Here is a 25,136-nt window from a genome sequence, read left to right as displayed (position 1 = left end):
TAAGGGAGAAGAAACATACCTTGATGGAAGAGAGAAAGAGAGGAATGGGGATGGGGGAAGTGAGATGAGTGAAGAAGAAGAAGAAGTAGAGAGGAGGAATTTGGGAGTTAGGGTTTAGAGAGAGAGAGAAGATGGGGGAATTGAGGGGCTTGGGCAGGTGAGGTTATTGATATTAGGGGTTAGAAATATAAAATAAAAGAAGAAGAAAAAGAAAGAAAAAATAAAAAAAACTTACTTGGTACCCATAGCGGTCGTGGTGGGTTGGATAACTTTGAGGCAGATTACTCGCCTCTCGCCGCGGTCCTGCCTAGTTTTTTTTTGTTTTTTTAATAATAATCATGATTACATACACGAATGAAACACAACAATCATCGGTTGCCTCCCACACAATGCCTGATTTAACGTTGCGGCACGATGCAGGCTCGGAGCATCACTCCTCCTTCACGTACTGGGGCTCTTCCAACATTATTGACTCTCTGTCCCCTTTCTCATCTGCCATTCCAAGGTAGTGTTTCAACATCTGACCATTCACTGTGAACTTATTCGTCCCATCCTCTGATTCAATCTCAACAGCTCCACTTGGGAACATTTGCACCACTCTGAAGGGTCCTGACCATCGGGACTTCAACTTACCTGGAAACAATCTCAATCTGGAGTTGTATAACAACACTAGCTCTCCGGATTTGAAGTTTCGGTCCACGATGTGCTTGTCATGCATCAGCTTCATCCGTTCTTTGTATAATCTAGCATTCTCGAATGCCTGGAACCTGAATTCCTCTAGCTCATGTAACCTAGTGACTCTATTAGTTCCTGTTGTCTCCATGTCCAAGTTCAACTGCCTCAATGCCCAAAGTGCTTTGTGCTCAAGCTTTACTGGCAGGTGACATGCCTTTCCAAACACCAACTTGTACGGTGACATACCAATTGGTGTTTTGAAGGCTGTGTGGTACGCCCACAATGCATCATCCAACTTCCTTGCTCAATCAGTCCTTGTTGCATTCACTGTTTTTATAAGGACACTTTTAATTTCCCTGTTGGACACTTCAACTTGCCCTCTTGAATGTGAATGATATGGGGGTGGTCACCTTATGGCGAACTCCATACTTTTCCAGCAGCCGTGCGAACGCTCTATTACAGAAATGGGTACCGCCATCACTGAGTATAGCTCTTGGGGTGGCAAATCGTGTGAAAATGTTCTTTTTCAGAAAGCCTGTTACCCCTTTAGCATCATTGGTCGGGAGAGCCACTGCTTCGACCCACTTGGAGACGTAGTCAACTGCTACCAATATGTACTTGTTACCATACGAGCTGACAAATGGCCCCATGAAATTGATCCCCCACTTGTCAAAAACCTCCACCTCTTGAATTGTGGTCATTAGCATCTCATGTCTGCGAGATATGTTGCCTGTAATTTGGCATTCATCTCAACTTTTGACCCATACATGGGCATCCTTGAATAGAGTTGGCCAATACAAGCCCGACTCCAACACCTTAGCTACTGTCCGAATTCCTCCAAAGTGCCCACCATATGGTGAGCATGGCAAGCCTGCAAAACAGAATTTTTATTTTTCTCAGGGATACACCGCCGGATCATATTATCTATACAGATTTTAAATAATAGAGGTTCATCCCAATAATAAGACCGACAATCACGAAAGAACGTTTTCTTTTGAATAGAGGAGAGTTCATGAGGCACAATACCACTTGCTAAATAATTAGCAATGTGAGCATACCATGGTGCTTCCTCCATTGTCATTACTAGTAACTGTTCATCCGAGAATGTCTCTGTTATATCCTCAACCTCTACCTTCTTTTCAGCTGCATCCAACCTTGAGAGGTGGTCAGCCACTTGGTTCTCTGTCCCTTTTCTATCACGTATCTCCAGATTGAATTCTTGTAACAAGAGAACCCAGCGAATCAAGCGTGGCTTTAACTCCTTCTTTACTATCAGGTACCTATTTGCTTCATGGTCAATGTAAATAATAACTTTTGAGCCAATCAAGTATGACGTGAATTATTCGAATGCAAAAACGACAGCCAACATCTCCTTTTCCATCACGGTGTAATTGAGTTGTGCACCGCTCAGCGTTCTGCTTGCATAGTAAATCAGGTGCATCAGTTTATCTTTTTGTTGCCCCAAGACTGCTCCTATAGCATAATTACTGCATCGCACATGAGCTCAAACGGTTGTTCCCAGTTGGGTGCAGTCACCAATATCCTCTTCAACTCCTCAAATGCCAACCTGCAATCATTAGAAAACACAAAGGGGTGATCCTTTTCAAGGAGTTTACACAACGGGTTAGCAATTTTAGAGAAATCTTTTATGAATTGCCTGTAGAACCCGGCGTGCCCAAGGAAACTTCTCACCTCCTCGACTGAAGTAGGCGGTGGCAACTTTTCAATCACATCAACCTTAGCATGGTCAACCTCAATTACCTTACTGGACACTCGATGTCCCAGGACTATCCCTTCTTGTACCATAAAATGGCACTTCTCCAAGTTCAACACTAAATTTGTCTCCACACATCTTTTGAGCACTCTTTTTAAGTTGTAAAGACAATCCTCGAATGAATCCCCAACCACGGAGAAATCATCCATAAAAACCTCCATAATGTCCTCTACCATGTTTGTGAAATTGGCTAACATGCACCGTTAAAATGTCGCCGGTGCATTGCAAAGCCCAAAAGGCATTCTCCGAAGGGCGAAGATTCCATACGGACAAGTGAACGATGTTTACTCTCTGTCTTTGGGGGCTATTGAGATCTGATTGTACCCCGAATATCCATTCAGAAATAAAAGTGTCATCGCCCGGCCAACCTGTCCAACATTTGGTCAATGAATGGCAGGGGGAAGTGGTCCTTCCATGTGGCTGTGTTCAATTTTCGGTAATCCATGCAAATACGCCATCCCGTGACTGTACGAGTCGAGATCAACTCGTTGTTCTCATTTTTTACAACCGTCATTCCCCCTTTTTCGGCACACATTGGACAGGGCTGACCCAATTGCTATCAGAGATGGGGAAGATGATTCCCGCATCTAACCATTTGATCACTTCCTTCTTCACCACCTCTTTCATATTCGGGTTCAGCCTTCGTTGATGTTCTCTGGAAGGTTTGTGCCCTTCTTCCAAGAGAATCTTGTGCATACAGAAGGCCGGGCTTATACCTTTTATGTCTACCATGGTCCAACCAATGGCAGTCTTACATTCCTGTAGTACGTGTAGGAGCTGCTCTACCTGCACATCTAGCAAACTGGATGATATAATGACAGGCAAAGTGGAATCAGGGCCTAAGAAAATGTACCTGGGGTGAGCTGGGAGCGGTTTCAGCTCTAGTTTGGGTGGTTCCTCTACTGATGGCTTTGTTGGAGGTGTAGCCCTTTTTTCTAACTCAAGGGACTCAAACTAAGATTCCCTTTTCCAGAATCCTTGGCCTTCAAGTTCCATGACCCACTCAGCTAACCCTTTACCATCCATCTCCTCTAAATTTGTCAGGCATGCCTCCAATGGATCTTTAATAGTCAGGGTCACATCATCTTCGTGTAGGATCACATCCACTGCTTCCACTAGGGAGCAATTAGGATATTCACTGGGTCTCCTCATCGATTGCTAAACGTTGAATATGATTTCTTCATCGTTTAGCCTCATTTTTAATTCCCTAGTCTCATAATCAAATAGTGCTCTCCTAGTGGCTAAGAATGTCCTCCCAAAAATGATAGGTATATCCTCATATACCTGACAATCCAGAATAACAAAGTCTGCAGGGAACAAAAACTTCCCCACTTGTACCAAAGCATCATCAAGAATCCCAGTTGGACTTTTAACCATGCGGTCAGCTAGTTGCAACAACATCGAAGTCGGTCTAGCTTTGCTAATGCCCAGTTTGGTGTATATAGCCAGAGGCATCAAATTTATGTTGGCTCCTAAGTCATATAATGCCTTTGCAAAGGCATAATTCCCAGTAGTGCATGGGATAATAGAGCTACCTGGGTCAGACATCTTTTGAGCCATAGGTCTTGTCACTACTGTGCTACAGGTCTGCGTTAGAGTCACTGTGGATAGGTCCTGAAAATCAAACTTCCGTGACATTAGGTCCTTCATCATCTTCGCATAGCCTGGCATCTCCCTCAAGGCATCCATCAAAGGAATATTCAACTGAATTTGATGCAGCATCTCCATTAATTTCCTGTATTGATCGTCCTTCTTTTGTTTTACCAGTCTCTGAGGGAATGGCCCAGGTATGACCCTTTGTGCACTGCTTGCTGGTTTCTCTCTATTGGGGTTCTGTGGCACAAGAGGTGCCCCCTATTCTGCAGCTTGTTCACTCACCTTAGCCTTACCCTTACCCTTTTCATACTGACCCTGTTCAACCACTACTTCAGTAAGTTCTTCTGGTTCATCTACCTCTAGTGGAACTGGAGTAGCTGGCGTAGTCTCTTTGCTGGCTTGTGCAACTTCCTGCTCTTTGTCTAAATCTCTCCCATTCCGGAGACTCACTGCCATCAGCTTATTTGGGTTTTGTTCCTTAGGGTTAATGTTTTTGTCTGCTGGCAATGTTCCCTGGGGGTGGTTGTTTAAAGCAATAGACAGCTTCCCCAACTGAGTTTCAATGTTCTTTATAGCTGAATCATGCACTGCCAACTTTTCCTGCATCTTACCATTTGTCCCAACGAGTTGTTGAAGCATACCCCTGATCTCTACCATATTGTTATCTTGCTGCTAAGGAGGTGCCTGATATGTCAACTGTTGCTGGTGGTTCTGCTGTGGATAACCTTGCTGTCTCTGGTATGGCACCATTTGGCCTTGGGGTTGCATACCTCCAGGCTGTTGCATGTTTTGCCTATATTGCTGATTTGGTGCCGGTCTCCACTGCTGTCCTCCTTGTCTCTGACCCCCAGAGTTGTTGACATAATTCATATCTTCTCTTACCCCTTGATTGTCAGCTTCTCCACTCTATGAGCACACATAATATTGATTAACACAGGGTGTACATAGTCCTCCATTTGTTGTGTCAACAATATGCACCTGTTTTGTACCCACCTCGTCGATCTTCTTTGTTAATATACTCATCTGAGTCAGGAGTGTGTCCATGTTCTCTACATGCGAATTATTTAGTTCAAGAGGAACGAAATGCACTATGGGTGCCAGTGCTATACCTTTAATCATCCACCCCAAATTCTGGGATATCTTGTCCAGAAGGACTTTACACTCAGTGAATGTCTTACTCAAAAATGCACCCCCAGCTGAAGCATCCACATTGGCCTTTAGATTGTCAGCTAACCCCATGTTGATCCTCTGACCGAGCATCTGATCTGGAATACCATGGTAAGGACACTTCACTAGCATCCCTTTGAACCTTTCCCAAGTTTCCTGCAAGGTCTCAGTCGGCTGCTGCTTGTACTACAATATTTCATCAATCTGCCTTTCAATGTTGTTGGGCAAGTAGGACTTATCCAGGAACTGTTTGACTAATTCCTCCCAGGGGACAATGGAATTGATTGGGAGCGAATTCAACCAAGTATGAGCTTCCCCAGTCACAGAGAACAGGAACAATAAAAGCTTGATAGCTTCTAGGGTCACATTCGGCTACCTTTGGGTCACACAAATCGATAGAAAATTTTTCAAGTGTTGCTAAGAGCCTTCAATGTGTGACCCGGAGAACAATCCCTTATTCTACATAAGATGCAACATGTTGTTGGTGATCTCGAATGTGTCCTCTTGTATTGGGGGCATTGCTATGGTAGTAGCCAAGTTGTCAGTTGTAGGCTGTGCCCAATTTGGGGGAGCTGGCGCATCCCCGATGTTTCTGTTGATGTTTTCTACGTCACCCATGTCAAATTCAAGCTGGTGTGGTTGTTGTGATTGTTGGATCCTCTTATTGTCACGGTTCAATGCCCTGAATGTTTTCTCGGGGTCTGAGAGTCCTTCTAGTAGTTCTCCAATCCTCGAAGAATTTCTAGGCCTACACCTATATTCCACAAGAGTTCAAACACGAGAATTTCAATGAAAAGATTGTTTAACACCTTCGAAAATTGATTTAAATTAATAATTCTAAAACTACTTCTAAGTTATAATAAATAACACCATTAGTTCCCCGGCAACAGTGCCAAAATTTGATCACGCCCAACTATGCCTTCTAAAAGACAAAGCGGTTGTTGTAAATATAATCCGGTTTTAATTCCGGAGTCGAACCTATCTATTACAACTCTTTGGCAATGCTATTATCAACTCAACCAATTTCTAGATGCAAGATTTTTATCAATCAATTTTGGGTTTTGTTTAACCACTTCAAATAATATTGAAAATAATAATAAGCTAGATTAAAGATAATTCAATGGTAAAAAGGTCTAGGGCAGTGATTTCCGCAATTGCTGGTTTAGGTCTTGACTCTTTCGCTATAATCTCGCCGTAGTACTCTATGAGGATTAAGAGCTATGGGCTATTATAATTATCTCTCGATCAACTACAATAATTTATTAGAGCATTCTCTCGAACTACTCTAGCTGACAATATGTACAGTTCTAAATTATCCCACCAAAACTTCGTTATCTCTAAACCCACTTTTAAGTTCAAGTAATGAATCTCTTCAATTACCCAAATGTGGTGTTGTTCAACAGCTGTCTAACCTAATATTCTTTCTCAAGCAATATGAGGTAATTAGACACGATTAATCAAGGGCCCATTCAATTAATCACCATACAAAACGTAGTTGAACAATCATATAATAAATCCGGCTCTATTATAACAAGTTGAGTCAAAACTTCAACCAACAATTAGTTTCATCAAACCTAGATAATTGTTTAGCTACTCATAACAAAATAGAATAAAACTACAAAGTTGTTCATAATGAATAATTGCAAGAATTAAAAGGAGATAGAAAAACTTTAATGTTTGGTTGATCTTCGCACACTTGTTCTTACCTCCAAAGTAGTCTAAAAATAAGCTTTTTTTTTTGTCTTGGGCGAGCTGCTAAAGTTTATAAGGGTTTGGAACAAGTTTTTCCCGAATTACACTTTGGTCCCCAATTTTCTGGCACTTGAACAGTTCACGCGGTCGCGGCAATACCGCGGCTCGACCGCGGTGAACGCTGAACATTCTGCCAGGCATAGATGATCTGCCGCGGTTCAATCGCGGTTCCACCGCGGTCGCGGTGGATTTCACTCAGTCCGTTTTTGCTTCTTTATGCTCGGGTACTTCTTGATTGGGCGTTTTTTTCATATTATTGACTCCAAAATACTCCGTAGTGCTTCCGCACTTAGATTATTCCCTGCGAAGCAAAAGAACGCCATTTAGAGCATTTTGTTATCATTTTGCCTATAAAACAATAATAAAGTATGGTAATATTAAGGTGTAAATATCATCTATATAGCCTAATATCGGTTAACTTCATTAATAAATTGCTTTTGAGAGCACTTGATTGTTGTAAAAATTAAAATGGCAACTGATTTTTGTTCTAAACCGTGATTAATGGGATTTGAAATTAAGGTTGTATTTAATAATTTTGTAAGAATTTTCCTTTTTGAACAATTGCTAGTCGTTGCTCAGTTATTAGAGTATTCTTTCAGAGTCTATGGAATTTTGGACTCGGCCCTCAGCAACTGCAATGGGCTTTGTTACAGCGATGCAGGAAAGCCCTTTTAGCTGGGTTGTTTGATTTCAATTTTGGACCCAGATAAACATGCCTATAGTTTTAAAATAGTTTGTGTTTGTTCTGTGGCTAGCACGAGAAGAAGGTGATTTGTTCCTTACAAAATATCAAGCAATCTTATAATTTCCTCTATGAATCAAAGTTACACGCATATAAGTTTCCCCACTCCAAATGGCACAGTTTACCTCGCATTTGTATATAAGAGCATTTATTGAATATTTAGAAAGTTAATTAATGACCTTGCAACAATCACGAATATAGAATAGCAATTAATGAATATTCCGTAGCTTGCTTTAGGTACGAGTTTAAATTATTACAACTACGGGTACGGCTCCCGTGACGTGGCTGTAATACCTAGTTTTAAATTAGATAAAAATAGGAGCACCTTTAGTTCGCCCTTTAAAAACATATATATAAACCTTTTCTTAAAATAATTTGAGGTGTGCCCTGCCCAAACAAAACTTATAATACATGGCCCTCACAAAATTAGATCAAGAGCTAATCCTTTTAGAAAATAATTTGAGGTGTGCAGTACGCAAATAAAATCCTATAATCTATGGCCGTCACATAAATACAAAATTAGTATAGAAAAGACCTTGAACCTTCGTAGTTTGCTTTAGGCGTGTTAATTAAATAATTGTCATAGCTACGGGTACGGTTCCCGTGACATAGTTGTGATGCTTAATTACTAAAATTCGAGGGTACATTTATGTGACCCGGCCACAGTTTAATTTTTAATAATTTAAACATGTTGTAGATCGTGGGTACGGTTCCTGTGACATGATTCGCAATATGTAACAATAAATAATTAAAAGTGGTTATAAAGTTAAAAATGCACAATAAGTTTAAAACATGTAACAAATCAGATAATAGGCCAATTATTAATAGTTTAAGAGATCGTGCTAGAACCACGGAACCCGGGAATGTCTAACACCTTCTCCTGGGTTAACAGAATTCCCTATCTAGAATTTCTGGTTCGCAAACTTATAAAGTAAAGTCGAAATTTCCTCGATTTGGGATTTTAAAATAAACCGGTGTCTTGGAACACCAAATAAACTATTCCATGTGGCGACTCTGATAAATTAATTAATCCCATTTCGATAATGTCACTTTAATTGGAAAAATTCTCATATACCCTCGAGTGTAAAAAGGAGGCGTGACAGACGGTGAGGTGGACTGTGAGGTGGACAATTAAATGATGTGACACGATTTATAATGGTTATTTGTTCCACGTAGACGGAGATTGCAGAACACACGCTTGGTGAATTAATAAGCCTGCACAACACGTGTCTAATTGGTATAATAAATGCCTAAGAAATGAGTTCAAACGGAAAGAGGCCTAGTTTAAGTGTCTAAGTGAAAAATGGTGCCAATTTTAGGTGTCTCCGTATATATTCCACCTAATCTTAAAGCAGTTGCTGCAAAAGCAACGCTACTAGCTTGCATCATTCTGTGCGATACTGACATATGTATTTCGTGATAAGGATTGAGATGAAATCCAAAAGCTACAGAAATAATAGGTAAGACAAGTTTGATTTCAGAACTCTTAAACATTGCCAATTTTTATCAAAACTGTGCCGCTTGTTTCTATTTTGCGGTAGAAATATCATTTCATTTTGAAACTACTGGATTCTAAACATGGACTTGGGAACTATGTTTATGCAATGATAAAGAGCGTTCAACTGATGTCTGTAGCCACCAAAAGAATCATCAAAATATTTTAAGACCAAAGTTAAAGTGTAGCATATGTTGTATAAGGCACTTTTATAAGGAATCTATCCAATGCAATGGCTGTTCCACGAGGCCAGTACCAAGAAATGTTTATGGCAGGCATATTTAGTAACAGTTTGCCCATTATAGTAGTAGTCTATAAAGAACAGTAGGCATATTTATTAATTTAATGGTTTCAGCTTTGAAATCCTTTATTACAGATTTCACATACAAATCTATTTGGTTGCGAGTAGAGTTTTTGGTGACAAAGCTATCACTTTTAATTTTTTGATTTGAGTGCAGGACGCCTTTGAAATTCCAGACACGCAACACACTAGGGATACTATCCTTCATACATCTAATAATTTGTATCGATATCGTCGTAGTAGGCTCCATGATCATTTCAAGAAATTTGCTACAAAGGAGGAATGATGGTAGAACATACTAGAAGATGTCACTAAAGTTGAATGGAAATTCTTAGTGGAGTGTTTACCATGAAAATGATAACAACAATATTCTAAAAATACGTGATCTATTCTCGAGCTAGTTGTATAGAGCAGTTGATGCTAAGAATATGAAGTTTAATGACGAAATTCAAGCTAAGAAAGGGGCGATAACCAAACCTAAAGGCTTACTGTTCGGGCGTGTTTTACCGAGGGGATATAGTCTAAAACGGGGAGCTGAACGAACCGAGAAACCTGCTGCCCGGGTGTCGGATTGGTCGATGAGGGGCCTCGGGGTCGACGTCTGGGTTGAGCTCGAGCTATCGGGGAAAGTCGGGAATGGGATAACAATTAGATTATGATCAAACAAAGCTCTATATGGCCAATACCAAGCGATAGAACGAAGAACAAGTAAGAAAGCGATAAATATTAAAGTGGCCTCGGGCCAGTGAGAACAAGCAAGTTAGAAAGAAGAGAGAGAGAGAGAGATATTATTGATTTTGTGGAGAAATAGTTGGAGCAACATCAGACCTTTACAAGGTAGTGCGAGTTCCCTTTATATAGGAGGGGAACTCGGCTACTAGTACATGGGCATTAATTATAAAGTATGGAGATGGGACGACTTGACGTGATGCCTCAGCATAAGCTCTAGATAGGCCGGCCCTATCAGACTTAGCCGTGTGCCTTGGGAGATTCCCCCTCTGTTCTGGCTTCGATTCTCGTCTTCTCTGAGTGGGGCCTCGACGAGCCCTGAGGGAAGGGACTCGGTCATGGCTGCATTCTTCCGAAATTACTTGATAGCGAGAAATTAAGTCCTCTGATTTTGCCGCGTACATATAGTCTCCGCGTTTCCCAGAACGAAATGATGGGAAATGATTCTGACACTTGAATCCTCGAGCTTCTTACGAAGACGTCATACCAATGATACGACCCGTGACGTGAGCTTTTGTAGCAACCGGGGTGTCCAATAGACTTGTGCATTTGGACTTCATTCAATGCACTGCTGATTCTCATTCTCCAAGGTGAATGTACCACTAACAATTCGATTTTTCAAGAATGTAGTAACTGCGTCCGCTGGCCAATCTTCCAAAGCCTCGATGACCGTGTCATTATCCCCTATAAACGGGGTGCCTTGGTGTTGTTTTTCCTATCCCAGTACCCTCGTTGGCTCATTTGCCCATTCCTTCTTATCATCTTCTTCTATCCTTGAATACCATACTTGGGGCTCATGGCCGCAATACCGTTTGGCGAGCTCCCATAGATTGTGTTGTGGACTCTTGCTGGGGCTTCCTTTTGTCGAGCGTGATCATGATGTCGTGTCGCTGCAGTGGTCATTGATATGCTTGCCATTACTGTTGTTGTTGGCCCAAGATGATGACAGACGGGGAGTCAGTTTTCCCCTTATGTAGACAGTCGTTCAGACTATGCACCACTGCTCACTCTCCTACCTAGGTCTGGTGTGACACTTCATCCCATGGGTTTTTTCTTTCCCAAGGGATAAAGTGGCACTACCGGCCATCGAGGCTGGGGCCCACCGAATCTTCAACCTTTGGCTTTGGCGGGCTATATCTCTTTTCTCTGCCTCCTCTGCATCCCCTCCTTTTCCTCTTCTTCATCTTCTCCGGCGGGAATCCCCTGGGGAATTGAGCTGGGAACCTAGAAGAGGTGGCGGTCAAAGCAATCACCCTTGAGGATGCGTGCTCGAGGGGGCGGTGCTCGAGGATGCTAATACCGGAGATGGATTTTCGAGGATGGACCGGGCTCATGGGTTTCATCACATGTACATCCTTCCGTTCCTCCGTTTTAGGTGTAGAGAACCTCTGTAGGCTTTTGTAATTGTATGTAAAGACCCCTCGAAGGCCGTTGTACGTGGGTTTTTATGAATATGAAAATACTTCCTTAACTTCTATTTCCGATTCCTGCCTTATTTTTGTATGCTCTCGTGCCTTTTGAGGCTTTTGAATGTTTTCCTTTGTTGTTGACCGCTGATACCTAACTCGGATGTGAGCGTTCTTCCCGATCCTCTGCTAATTTACATGGCTCCTTTCTGAGCCCATTGTCATACCTCGAATTGAGCCTAAATTGATCTGATAGGCCCAGGCTGTCAGGCCCTCTGAGTTGTATGGAGATAGTACGCTGAGTTTCGTAGCTTTCGATAATGATATCTTGAATGAAGGTCAGCTTTGGGTACCTGGGGGTCCCTCTTGAACTTGATGTAGATAGATTTTTGAAGCGTATGGGATAGGCTTCTGTTGAGGAGTTGCCAGTACTCAGGCGCTGCTTTGAGCCTTCCTAGAGCCTTCATGATCAGAGCTTCGCGTGCTTATTTCTCCTTTTAGAAAAGGAAACCATGAGATTGGGCATTGCCTCGAGTCGAGTGATGGCTTTGAAAGCTTCCCGACATCCGACTTCTTTTTTGGCGGGGATCCTCGAGGTCAAATGCTTCCTCGAAACTAGAGATAATATGGCCGACTCTTTGAGTCCTGGCATCACGTCGAAGGATGCCTCTGGGATTGGGCATCACCCCATCGATCTGTATCGAGGCCGTTGGCCTCCCGGGGCTCACTTCGGAAGGGTGAATCGTCGCTGCTTCTCGCATATATGTGGGGCAGCTTTGGCTTCTTCGAAAGACCTCACTATTTTAGATAGCTGCCCTTCCGCCTTGGCATAAGGTTCTTCATTTATTCAGGTGCAAAAAGTGTTGGCGCACGTTCTTGCTTTGGTCTGTCAACCAAACCATAGTCATGACAACTACTTTGGGGCCGACCCGACAGGGAGTGGCAAGTGTTGCTCCCGGCGCTCAGGATCCGCGGGAGTTCGCTCTGAAGACCGTGCCTTTGATAAAAGAGGAACATGTGGAGACAGTGAGGAGATACTGCGGATGGAGCGAGGGGATGACGCTGCATGTGCTTTCCCTGGATGAGAGTATTACGGACTCTGTTGATGGATTATTGAGCGTATACCTATATCCTTTCGCATTTGGCCCCCTTGATTGGGTCGTGCTTGATTTTTGCTTCAAGTATCGGGTTACTTTGGCGCAGATACATCCATCGTTTTGGCAAGTGGTGCTGATGATGAGGTCCTTTGCGGAGAGGGATGGACTTGAATTCACGCTCAGTTACCTTGTCAGGTTGTATCAGCCCTTTCACCACGAAGGCCTGCTAACCCTGCGATGTCGTTCTTCCACGCCCTTTGTTGTCAATGACAAAGAAGATGGGGATCGAGAGTGGATCAGTTGGTTCGTCCGGGTCCGTTTGACCGACATTATCCCTGTGGAGCTTATGCCATTTCCTGAGGGGTGGAATTATGCACGTGAGTGGAGTGTTTGGTGTTTTTTTTCAGATTTTGCTTATAGCGAAAATCAGTTGAGTAATTGTGCTTCTCCTCTTTTGCAGCAACTTCATGGATGCCGAGCGAAGTTCTCGACCTGCCCGGCTGGGTCCGGAGGTTGGTGACCCATTCGACCTGCGATGAGCATAGGTGGCGAGCTGTATCCCACGTTAGATGGGAAGCGTGATACCAAGGTATGCGCGCACGCTGCCTTTACCTTGGCCTTCGTATATTTGGGATGACATTTTCCCCTTTCTTTTGTACCAGCTTTGTCGTTGTAGGTACCGAGCGGTTCCTTGGGATGATGCGATGCTCTTCCAAAGGGGGGAAGGAGTTGTCAGCCTCCGAGCTGAGGGACAATGGTGATAAATAGGATTTGCACCCGCAGTGTGGTGGAGCTTTTCATGGGGCTCAACGGGCCCGCGTTTTCGAGGAGAGGGCATCGTCTAAGCCTACTATTCTTAGAGTGTTTGATTCCAGGACAACGGTTCCTCCAAGTGGGAATGCTTTTCCTGAGATCGGTTCACCTGGGGCTGAAGAGGCAAGATCAACAGGAGTGTGCTCTGACTTCGAGGAAGTCTGCCGTCTTCACTTCATGGTGAGTTTAGGCGCAGTTCTACTGTATTCTGCGCCCTCCTTTCTTCATCAAGTTTTCCTTTTGCAGGCCTATGATAGGATCAGGTCTGAGTTGCTCCGTCAAGGAGCCAAGCTTCGGAAAGTTTTGGACGAGGCTGAGTACCTTGGGTTCCTTAGCGAGGAGAAGGAGGTTGAGTTACTGCATTGGCGAAATGAGGCCTACCGGAACTCGAATTACGAGAGCTATTTGATGGAGCAGGTAACTTTTCGTAGTACGCGCTTCGCTCTTTTTGGCCCTTAAGGTTAACCCCTTTCTCCTATATTAGCTGCAGAAAAAGATGGAGGCCTTGGAGTACCTCAACGGCGATATCAACCGCGTCAGGAATGCTTGTGGCGAACTAAGGGCTCAGGTGCAAGCTCAAGCTTTAGAGGAGAGAGGCGCCTTGGCCAAGGTTCCTGCTTTCGAGGTCCAACTCTGCTTGGCTCGAGACAATGTTATGGTTCAAGCGGACATGATCGGGAAACTCGAGTCTGATCTCTCAAAGATCAGGGCTGAGATAATCAATGCCCGGTCTGAAGCTGCATTAAACCGAACCAAGGTTGATCAGGAGATGGCGATTCATATGAAGGGCACTGCTGACGCCCAAGATAAGCAGAAGTGGGCCCTCGACCGGGAGAAGAGGATCGAGGAATACGTTCGTTACAGATCCCAAAGAGAGGTACTCGAGGAGATTTACGCAAGATGATTCGTTCTCTCGGAGGAATTGGCTTGAGCTAGGGCGGACGAGCGTGATGCTCGGTCACTTCTTGCTGACGTCACGGAGAGCGAATCCGGCAGGCTGTAGCCCTTTGGGGCGGAGTGTAGATTTCACTGTTTTTCCACTTTGCATTTGATACTTGTAGAGCATGTTTGTAGATGGAGAGTGCGCCTTTTTTGCGTATGTAAGATAAGAGGAAACTTAAAGTTTTATTTTTTCTATGTCTCTTTCTATATTACTTTTCACTAGGCGGGCTGGTTTCGGTGTTTGGCAGGATCCTCGTAGGTCCAGAACTGATCAGGCAGGCCGGAGGTTTTTAAGTGCAATCTCTAACATGAGCAGGTGCTGGGGCCTCCGTGCTTTGCCCAGCTGTTTAGGCTTAGTCTATGAGTCAGGCCTTGACTCGAGTTTGCCTGACCTTCAATATTCTGTGCCCGTGTGGGCGGATAGTGATTATTCTCATTTCTTGCCTTGGGTATTTGCTGTTTCAACTATTTTGGGTCCAGTCTTCGAGTCGCGTTGCGATTCGAGCTTTAATTGACCCTTAAGTTCTTTCCTGCCTGCATGGGGGACGACGATGACTTTTATTTCTCGCCCTCGGGCGTTTGCTATTTCCACTATTTTGGGTCCAGTCTCCGAGTCACGTTGTGACTCGAGCTTCAATTGACCCTCAAGTTTTCTTGATTTTCAAGCCAGCGACAGTGGCTCTTACGCTGTTTTGGTCGTTGAGACCTTTTAATATGTGGCCTGGAGGCTTGTATAGTTAACTATTTTGGATCCAGTCTCCGAATCGGGTTACAACTTGAGCTCATTTTATTCCTCAAGTTGTCAATTTTCAAGCTGGCGACAATGGCTCTTACGCTATTTGGTCGTTGAGACCTTTTAGTGTGTGGCCCTGAGGCTCGTTTTGGCAGGCGACCATTTCTTTTACGCTTTTGCCCGTGGGAATTTTGTAGGCTTTGTTTTCCTCTCGTTAAGGTCTTTTTTGAGATAATTTTGCCTGACCCGTCGTCGGTTCTAGAAGAACCTCGATTTCAAGTTGTTATCGGCGATGTTTGAGCACCTCGAAAGGTTCTTAGTTCGTAGGCTGAGTAGATCGAAGCCTTGTGATTTGGAGCTGACATGGTCCATACTCATTTGCCTGTTGAGGGAAGCTTGTTTTAACCGGTTCTTTCCGAAGTATATTCGAAGTAATGACCTGCAATTTTGTTTAGCGACGGTCGGGGGTCCCTGAGTCGCGTTAATTTGGCTGTATCAGCCGTTTTGACCATAGTCATATGTGTTTGGCTGGAGCCATTTTTGCCCCCGAGTGATAGTTTAGGCATCTACACCGAGGGTATGCCCTTTCGGGATTCTTACAAATGCAACGTATAGCCTAAACTTCGGTATTTTGAGTTTCATGCCTGTTGAGGTCTTACAGTTTGGCATGCCTGTTGAGGTCTTATAGTTTGTCATGCCTGTTGAGGTCTTACAGTTTTATCATGCCTGTTGAGGTCTTACAGTTTGTGTTGCTTTGTAGAATAGATCTAGTTACATCGAGTCTGCCCGCTCGAGGTCTTACAGTTTCGGGTTTTCCAGTGTATGGCGATTGGTGGCAGTCTTCGAGTCATCGAGTTTGCTTAGGCTCGAAGGCCACTATTCGCGAGCTCGGAGTTTCCTTACTGGGGATTTATAAGCCCGGAGTTCCTACCATGGGGTCGTGCGGGTGCCAAGTTGTTGATGTTGAGTCTCCGAGTATCTCGGGATGCATTCGGTGGAGGGGTCCCTACCGGGAGTATACTGAGATTTCTTTGTTTGGCATATGAGATACTGAAAAGATATTCTTTTATTGCTTGGCATAAACACATATCGTTTTATTGTTGTGAGCTCGGCCCGCGCGGGAGCGGCTCCTCGGACCATTTGGTCCGGTACATGATTCCCTGTTGAATCTCAGTCTGCCATTCCCCGGTCCTTCCGAGGGGATGGCACCCTTAAAAGAAGATCATCGCTCGTCGTTTGACTGTAGAAGAAGGCCTGTGATCTTGTCGTATCCTCCTCTGGGGGTACGTTGCATCGCTAATAACCTTGTTGGCGAGACCCTCGTCGGGGCGGAAGTCCGACCGAGGGGAAAGAGCGCGGCGGGTCCTGTTAAGGCCTTGGGATCTCCGGGTGGAGTTATAACTTCTGAATGTCTTGGCCGATTGTCTACATACAGTTTAGTGAAAAAACAATAAAGGAGTGAAGTAGTTCTTTCTTACCGCGGGATGCGTAGGCGATGTTTCGAGATTTGGTATGTTCCTACCGTTTCGGGGTGTGGGCCCTAGTACAACCCTCTGCTGTGTTTAGTTAGGCTTGACCGAAGATGTGGTTTGCTTACCCTTTGATCCTTTCAAGGGTGGAGGTATCGATGCCGGCGATATGTCATATGGTAATGAATTTCCCCTCGTCGCATATTGCTCCTTGTTGACGATTTAATTCCGCCCATTGCATGGGATTTCATTATTTTGGTGAAGTGGGGCCGACGCTGTCCCCGGGCGGTGTGCCCGTGGCCATCTAAATAAGACGTCCGTGCCTTGTACCTTCTTTGACGGCATAGAACTCGGCATTCTAGTCCGAGCATAGACGGGCTGTATCGAGGGAATGGTCTTCCTGCTTGTTGTGGTGATCGTCGTTTAGAATCCATCAAAGATTCGAGATGCTGGCGCGATTTGGTTTGTTAGTCCTAGCCACCCTATTGACTTTGGTCCAACATCGTTGGTATGCTGATCGAACCACCTGAATTCATGAGCATATGTTTTACTTGAAATGGGTCAAACGAGGGAGAAGGTTACCGGTGTGTCAGTGTGAGGCCGAGGCAAGGTCTCGGTGTGCTTTTCTCTAGATGTAAGGGTGTCCTTCTAGAATATATCCCTGGACCCGTTTTTCCCTAGCGATGAACATTTTTACTTTCCATTTTATGAGTCCTTGGAGGGTGTCGCCGCTCCTCCACTATCGCGGTAATGCATCGCAGCTCGTTTGCTTCATTCTTCCTAGTTACCTTCCTCCCTTGGGGCTGAATCCGAGCCTGATCGCTCGATAGTACTCGGTGGCGATTTTTATTGAGTATCACGGCTGTTGTCCTCCAGAGCTAGTGGCCATTTTTGAAGCCGTGGCCGCGCGCGCCCTGCGGTTATCGCGCTAGGTTGTGGTTCCTTTGAGGGGGACTTGATCGAATAGGTCTGAGTCATTTGGTGTCCCTGGTTTCACTTATGGTGAACACGATGTCTGGTATAGTGATGCTGAAATTGTATTCTAATGGGCAAGGTGCCCCTGCCGATCGTGCGTCCTCGTCGAATCTGGTTTTGTTAAAGATTCCTTAAAGGTGTTTCCCTCGGGCCGTTTCCCGATCGTCTCGAGGTAGATTTCATCTTGGGGTGTTCCTCCTATCCGCGGAGCATGGATGGTACCTCCATCGGTTTGGCATTAGTTTCTTTGCCGGGAGCCTGCTTGGGTATACCGAGTCCGAGGAGGCTCCAGGATGGTCATCCACGGCCCTGATGCAAGGCTGGTGCCGGGTACGGGCATCCGACCAGATCTCGGTTGGGTATTTAATCAATCTTCGTTTGAAATGCCCCACAGTCGTTGGGCTTGGTTCGTTCAGGCTTTGGGCGAAGGCCTGTGTTTCCTAGTCACCCAAAACCGGGGGCTATCTCGTCCGTTCTATCAGGGAATGAGGCGCGACTTCCCGTGGCATCTCATTCTCTCTTTGTTCAGCCTCGGATGTGTCGGGCTTTCTCATTGCTGCTTTGATGGCATCGACGTGTGCCTCTACGGAAGAATCTGCTGGTATTGTAAGCGAGTTTGTGAGGTCAGGTGCTAGGCTACAACACCACATCATGGTTCTTTTTGAGAGTGTTTTCCCCAACCTCTTCGCCGAGACGGGCTCGAACTCATCATTTTAAAGGTCGTTACCTTTTCTCGTGCATGTGTAAGCAGTGGTGCGCTCGTCAGGATCCGAGGTCTTGTTGTACTTAGGGAGTTCTGGCGTTCCGGACTTCTGTGAAATGGGTTCCGGGACAGCTTCCTCAGGGAACGGTTGTTGCATGAACGTCCACGAACCTGACTCGATCCTTTTGGAGAGATCCCCAAGAATCTTTGCTATGGCAGGGTCGGTTACCGATCCGTCGTTGCTTGATATCTCGGGTACTCATTTAGCGTGGAGAGTTGTTTCCGGTGCTACTGTACTGGGAGTCTCCGGGTGGCTTTGAACTGATCGATAGTCAACTGTTGTGACTGCAACATTTCAAAGATATCGTGAAGACTAACTTCATGTGCTTCCCGAGTCGGGGTTTTTTGGGCTTCCTGTCGGTCGATACGCTATATTCTCCCATCAGTGTGTCAGGCTTCGTCGACCTGCTACGCGTCTTGCGAACCCGTATTTGCTGGAATCGGCTCGGTCGCGTTATTGGGATTCTGTGGTGGTGCTACAGCGGCCGAGACAACCACATTGTTTTCCCTGTGATTTTCGAGGTTGTTGTTCTCGACTCTGTTTACTGAGACAGAATCTTTTAACCTGAAATCAATGAATCTTGGATAAGAAAAAGTGTGAAAGATAACGTGTGATTATGCAATGAAACCAGCAAGAAAATAATCACTATTATTTTTAGCCTCACGGGTGGGCGCCAAACTGTTTACCATGAAAATGGTAACAACAATTAAATTGTAAATAGGATTCTAAAAATACATGATCTATTCTCGAGCTAGTTATTTAGAGCAGTTGATGCTAAGAATATGAAGTTTAATGATGAAATGCAAGCTAAGAACGGGGCGATAACCAAACCTAAAGTCTTACTGTACTGGCGTGTTTTACCGAAGGGATACAGGCTAAAACGGGGAGCTGAACGAACCGAGAAACCTGCTGCCTGGGTGTAGGATTGGTCGATGAGGGCCCTCGAGGTCGACGTCTGGGTCGAGCTCGAGCTATCGGGGATAGTCGAGAATGGGATAATAATTAGATTATGATGAAAGAAAGCTCTATATGGCCAATACCAAGCGATATAACGAAGAACAAGTAAGAAAGCGATAAATATTAAAGTGGTCTCAAGCCAGTGAGAACGAGCAAGTTTGAAAGAAGAGAGAGAGAGAGAGATATAATTGATCTTGTGGAGAAATAGTTGGAGCAACATCAGCCCTTAATAAAATAGTGTGAGTTCCCTTTATATAGGAGGGGAACTCGGATACTAGTACATGGGCATTAATTATAAAGTATGGAGATGGGACGGCTTGACGCGACACCTCAGCATAGGCTCTGGATAGGCTGGCCCTGTCAGACTTAGCCGTGTGCCTTGGGAGCTTCCCTCTCTATTCTAGCTTCGATTCTCGTCTTCTCTAAGTCGGGCCTCGACAGGCCCCAAGGGAGGGGACTCGATCGTGGCTCCCCATCCTCGGGGTCTCAAGGCATTCTTCCGAAATGAATTGATAGCGAGAAATTAAGTCCTCTAATTTCACCGCGTACATAGAGTGTTTCGACTTTGATTGTCAAGATCCAAAATCAACCGTCGTGATGACGCCTATCATGGAATTAGGCCAGCCTCAACAAAACAAACCCAACATAACAACAATAAGTTGGAAAATAGAAACGGAAGTATTTAACATTGAAGAAACTTTTTCGAAAACATAATAAATCCCAAAGTGTGATACAATCCAACCCAAAACTGGGGTGTCTCTGAGTACATGAGCATCTATTCGGAATACAATCCACTACAGTGTCTAAGGATAACAACTGAAATACATCAAATGATAAAGAAGGAGAGTCAAGGTCTGCGGACGCTATGCAGCTACCTTTACAGTCTCCAAACTCTAGGGCCTCAATCAGCAACCGCCGCCGTGAATAGAGTCACCTTGGTCTGCACACAAGGTGCAGGAGGTAACATGAGTATACCAACTCAGTAAGTAACAAGTCCAAACTTTGGACTGGAAGGTAATGACGAACTCAACCACAGCAGATATAACATAAATAAATGTGTAGAAACGTAGGCATACATCTTAGCTATCTCTACATGCCAATGCACATACTGTATGAAATACATCATGTGCTCCCACTCTCAAGTGCTCAACTACTTGGTACTGTATATGACCATTCGGCCCAGGGAAATCCATCCTGAAATATAAAAAACACTGACTGTAAGTTAGCCAGTACCGAGGAAAAAAGGGCAATCCAACCCTGTGGAGAAATCCATCTCCAGGTATCAAGTACTTCAGACAAATCCATGACCAGGGAAATCCATCCCTCAATAATAACATCCACGCTCACTGGGGGTGTGTTACAGACTTCGGAGGGGCTCCTACAGCCCAAGCGCTATCATACTCGTCAATATAACTGCTGGAGCATGCAGCCCAATCCCGTAACTATCACTCATAACCAGGCTCTCAGCCTCACTCAGTCATCAATCTTTCCAGTCTCACCCACGGGCTCACAAAGTCATGAAAACAAACCCGGAACAATGATATGATGAAACAATAACTAACTGAGACTGAGATATGATATAAAATTCATGAACATTACTGAGTACAAAATATTGATTACAATAATGAGATGAAAGCAAGAAACGACCACTAAGGATCCCAACAATACCAACATAAAGCCTAAACATGATATCTAACATGATTTACATCTCAATTACTTTATCACATGATGAACATGAATATCAACAAGATAGAGTCACTGAACGGTGCCATAGAATCATCTTAGTAATAATTTTCACGGTGCACGCCCTCGCGCCCGTCACTTGGCATGTGCATCACCTCAATACCAAATCACATAATACATAATTTGGGGTTTCGAACCCTCAGAACCAAGTTTGGAAGCGTTACTTACCTCAAACCAAGAAAAATCCTACTCTGCAATGCCTTTGCCTCTCAAATCGGCCTCCAAATGTACCGAATCTAGCCACAAGCAATACAATACGATCAATGTAGGCTAAAGGAATCAATTCCACAAGAAAAATACCAAATTATAGCCAAAAATCCGAAATCGGCTCAAACTCGGCCCCCAAGCCCACGTCTCGAAATTTGACAAAAGTTATAAAACCCGAAATCCCATTCATTCACGAGTCTAACCATACCAAATTTACTCAAATCCGACAATAAAATCCCATTCAAAACCTCAAAATTCCATCTCAAGAACACTTCCTCTTTTTCCCCAATTCTTCACTCCAAATCACAAATTAAATGATAAAATTAAAGATATAATAATGGGATTTAACAAAAACCAAGTGAGAAACACTTACCCTAATCAACTCCACAAAAATCCCTTCAAGAATCGCCCAAATCCGTGATCTCTAGCTCAAAATATGAAAAATGAGCTCAAACCCTCGATTTTGAATATAACACTGTCTGCCCTGATTTTCTTCTTCGCGAAAGCGACCGTCCTGTCGCGTCCGCGTAGACTAATTCAGACTGCCTCTCCGCTTTACTCTTCGCGAATGTGACAACTACTTTGCAAACGCGATGCTTTACTAGCTTAAACCTTCGCGAACGCGGCCCTCACCTCACGAACACGTAGACCAAGGACCTGGGGTCCCCAATTGCCTCACTCCTCTTCACGAACGCGACACCACTCATGCGTTCGCCATGCACATACTGCCCTACCCTTCGCATTCGCTGCCTCTCCTTCGCGAAAGCTTAGAATTTTTTTTCACCGTCTTAGAAACACTCTTTGCGAACGCGAGGCCCCTCTCACGAATGCGTAAGAGGAAACCAGAAACAAAATATAGCAGCAGATCAACTATCTCGCTAAGGCCAAAAATTATCCGTTAACCACCCGAGGCCCTCGGGACCTAAACAAAACATACAAACACGTCCCATAACATCGTACGAACTTAGTCGAACCTTCGAATCACTCAAAACAGTATCAAAACACCAAATTACACATGGATTCAAGCCTAAAGAACTTCTAAACTTCCGAATTCCACAAACAATGAAGAAACCTACCAAACCATGCCCGAATTACCTTAAATTTTGCACACAAGTCAGAAATGACATCATGAACCTACTCCAACTTTTGAAAATCCAATCCGACCCCAATATCAAAATTTCACTGCCTTCCAAAATCGCAAAAATTCTAACTTTCGTCAATTCAAGTCTAATTCTACCACATACCTTCAAATCACATTCCGGATGCGCTCCTGAGTCCAAAATCACCTAACGAAGCTAACAGAACCCTTAAAATTCAAATCCAAGGTCATTTACACATAAGTCAATATTCGGTCAACTTTTCCAACTTAAGCTTTCAATTAAGAGACTATGTGTCTCAATTCACTCCGAAACCACTCTGGACCCGAACCAACTTACCCGGTATATCATAATATAGCTATAGAACACAAAAGAAATAAGAAATGGGAGAACGGGGCTATAACTCTCGAAACGTCCGGTCGGGTCGTTACATTGATCCTTTCAAGGTAATTAAATAAAATATGCACAAAAGCTATTTTTTAGCTAAAAGAACTCTAGAAAATGTCTACGTCAACCAGGGAAGTTACAAAAAACTAAGAAAGCAACCTATGAAATGGAACTTAAATTCTCATGACCAGAGACTCAAAATCTTGTTTATTTCTTATTTTACTTTTTATACTTAAATTATAGGATATATCATTGATTCATATTAAATGCATAGAATGAGTGCTAGAAACAAAATATACAAGGCAAAACAAGGAATCAATCACATTTGCGACAAAAAAAGTCCTTCAGGGCAATCTCTTTTGAAGAGGTGAGATATGTCTTATTTTATGAAGTTAGTAATTTTTTCTTCAATGACGTAATTTGATTTATTTTGTTAGAGAGATGTAATCACCAGAAAAGAGTCAAACTTTCATAAATTTTGGGAAAAACTCGCATGAAAAATAGTCATTGGGTTAACGATGTCGCTGCTGAATAGAATGTAAATACAAAACTCTAATATTTAATACTATGATACAAGTTTACTGAAACAAATATTGAAAGCTAAAGTTTTATAGTCTGCTTGTAGGATAAAGTGAATGAGTTGGTTGTCACGCCCCGAACCTGGGCCTGGACGTAACACGACACCCTGTGCCTGACTACTGTGACCGAGCGAACCAACTAGCTGGCTAGATCAACATGTGACATAATAAATACTGAATGCGGAAGATAAACTAACACATGATGATATACTAAAAGTCTAGATGATATAAATCAAAGTGTAGAAATACTAATACAATTCTGAAACATATTTGCAGCCAAAATAATATGAAATGGTTGCGACTCTGTCTAATTATTACTCTTATCTATGAAGCCTCTAATAAAGTACTGAAAACATTGACTGTCTGAAAATACTGAAGACTGTAAGGAAATCATAATGCCCCAAAAGAACTAGGGATCACGCTGGTACGAGAATCCTAGCGCTCTGAATCATCAACCTGTAAATCATTACCTGCATCGTGAGATAAAGGCCCCAGGTAAAAAGGGACATCGGTACATTTGAATTGCAGTGGTATGTAAAGCAACTAAAAGAAAGAATTATAAATGTTGAAACTAATACTGAGCTGATAACTGAGAATTGATAGTTGATAACTGAAAAATAACTGTTGAAACTGAAACTGAAATGACAACTGATAGCTGATAACTGATAACTGAGATAATAACTAATAACTAATAACTTATAACTGAAATGATAGCTGATAACTAAATTGAATAAAGGAAGTAAGGATATGAATACTCCCTCTTATGAATGATGAACAACATGTTTATCTGAATATTAAATTGCGGCCTCATGCCCAATATATATGTGCACAAACTACGGCCTAAGGCCCAAGTATACGTATACATAACTGCGGCCTCAGGCCCAAAGAAGCAAAAAACATAAACTGCGGCCTCAGGCCAAAATACAAGGGTTCAACATTCAGGGATTTAAAATTAAGAATTAAGAATCATACTGCAATACACGATACTGAAATACCGAATCATAATGAGTTACACAATACTCGAATGCTAAATAGAACTAGACTGAGACATGTATTCATGAACTGATTATGAAAACTAAAACTTCAACTGTTTATGACATGTTGAGTAATCTAGACTGAGACTCATGGGCATCAAACCCAAGTCTATATTGATTATGCACTGATTTTACATCGTTTAGAATGAAAGTCATGAATAAGTTATGAAGCTAGAGAATAGAAGTTCTACGACTATTCATGGAACTAAGGCATAATTATTTTCTGAGGAAACTAGTAATAGTCATAATGAATGAGACGTAGGGAGAATCATAGACATTCCCAAATGTAAAGAGAGTTAGCCTCATATACCTCAGTATTGCCCCTTAGTGATACTACAATGATCCACAACACTAAGAACCTTCAATCTACAATAGCAACATCTAATGGAACCAATATTAGTTAAAAATTCCATAACTTAAGTCATTTAGGCATATTATCAAACACCTTGTAGGCATAAATCTCTATATCCCATCACCATATATTTAGTTCATCCAACTACAACCATTCATAAAAAATTTAGCCCACCATCATGATTAACCAATTTGTAACTTCCAACATCACATATGTGACCATCCATCCACACCCAACCAACAAAGTTCCATTAAATAATCATCTATTCTATCTCTACCATAGTTATGTAATTAAATTGGGAATTTAATGGATTCCAATCACCATACCAAGAGTTCTATTACTTATTCATAC

General features: G+C 43.2%; 2 protein-coding genes across 2 annotated transcripts; both read right to left on the bottom strand.

Annotated features, from left to right (window-relative positions):
* Positions 1–430: 430 nt before the first annotated feature.
* On the bottom strand, positions 431–2,625 carry LOC138875353 (uncharacterized). The gene is made up of 5 exons (XM_070154178.1): positions 2,333–2,625; positions 2,174–2,242; positions 1,702–1,955; positions 1,105–1,405; positions 431–974 (listed from the first exon to the last, which is right to left on the bottom strand). Exons 1-5 carry the CDS (start codon positions 2,623–2,625, stop codon positions 431–433), a joined length of 1,461 nt encoding a protein of 486 aa, XP_070010279.1.
* A 778-nt stretch (positions 2,626–3,403) lies between these two features.
* Positions 3,404–4,702, bottom strand: LOC138875352 (uncharacterized). The gene is made up of 3 exons (XM_070154177.1): positions 4,328–4,702; positions 3,734–4,282; positions 3,404–3,607 (listed from the first exon to the last, which is right to left on the bottom strand). Exons 1-3 carry the CDS (start codon positions 4,700–4,702, stop codon positions 3,404–3,406), a joined length of 1,128 nt encoding a protein of 375 aa, XP_070010278.1.
* Positions 4,703–25,136: the final 20,434 nt, after the last annotated feature.

Source organism: Nicotiana sylvestris, chromosome 8, assembly GCF_000393655.2.
Source record: "Nicotiana sylvestris chromosome 8, ASM39365v2, whole genome shotgun sequence".
In the NCBI taxonomy this organism is placed as follows: domain Eukaryota; kingdom Viridiplantae; phylum Streptophyta; class Magnoliopsida; order Solanales; family Solanaceae; genus Nicotiana; species Nicotiana sylvestris.
Note: the sequence above shows the minus strand (reverse complement) of the source record. Positions and strands in the feature narration are given on the sequence as shown.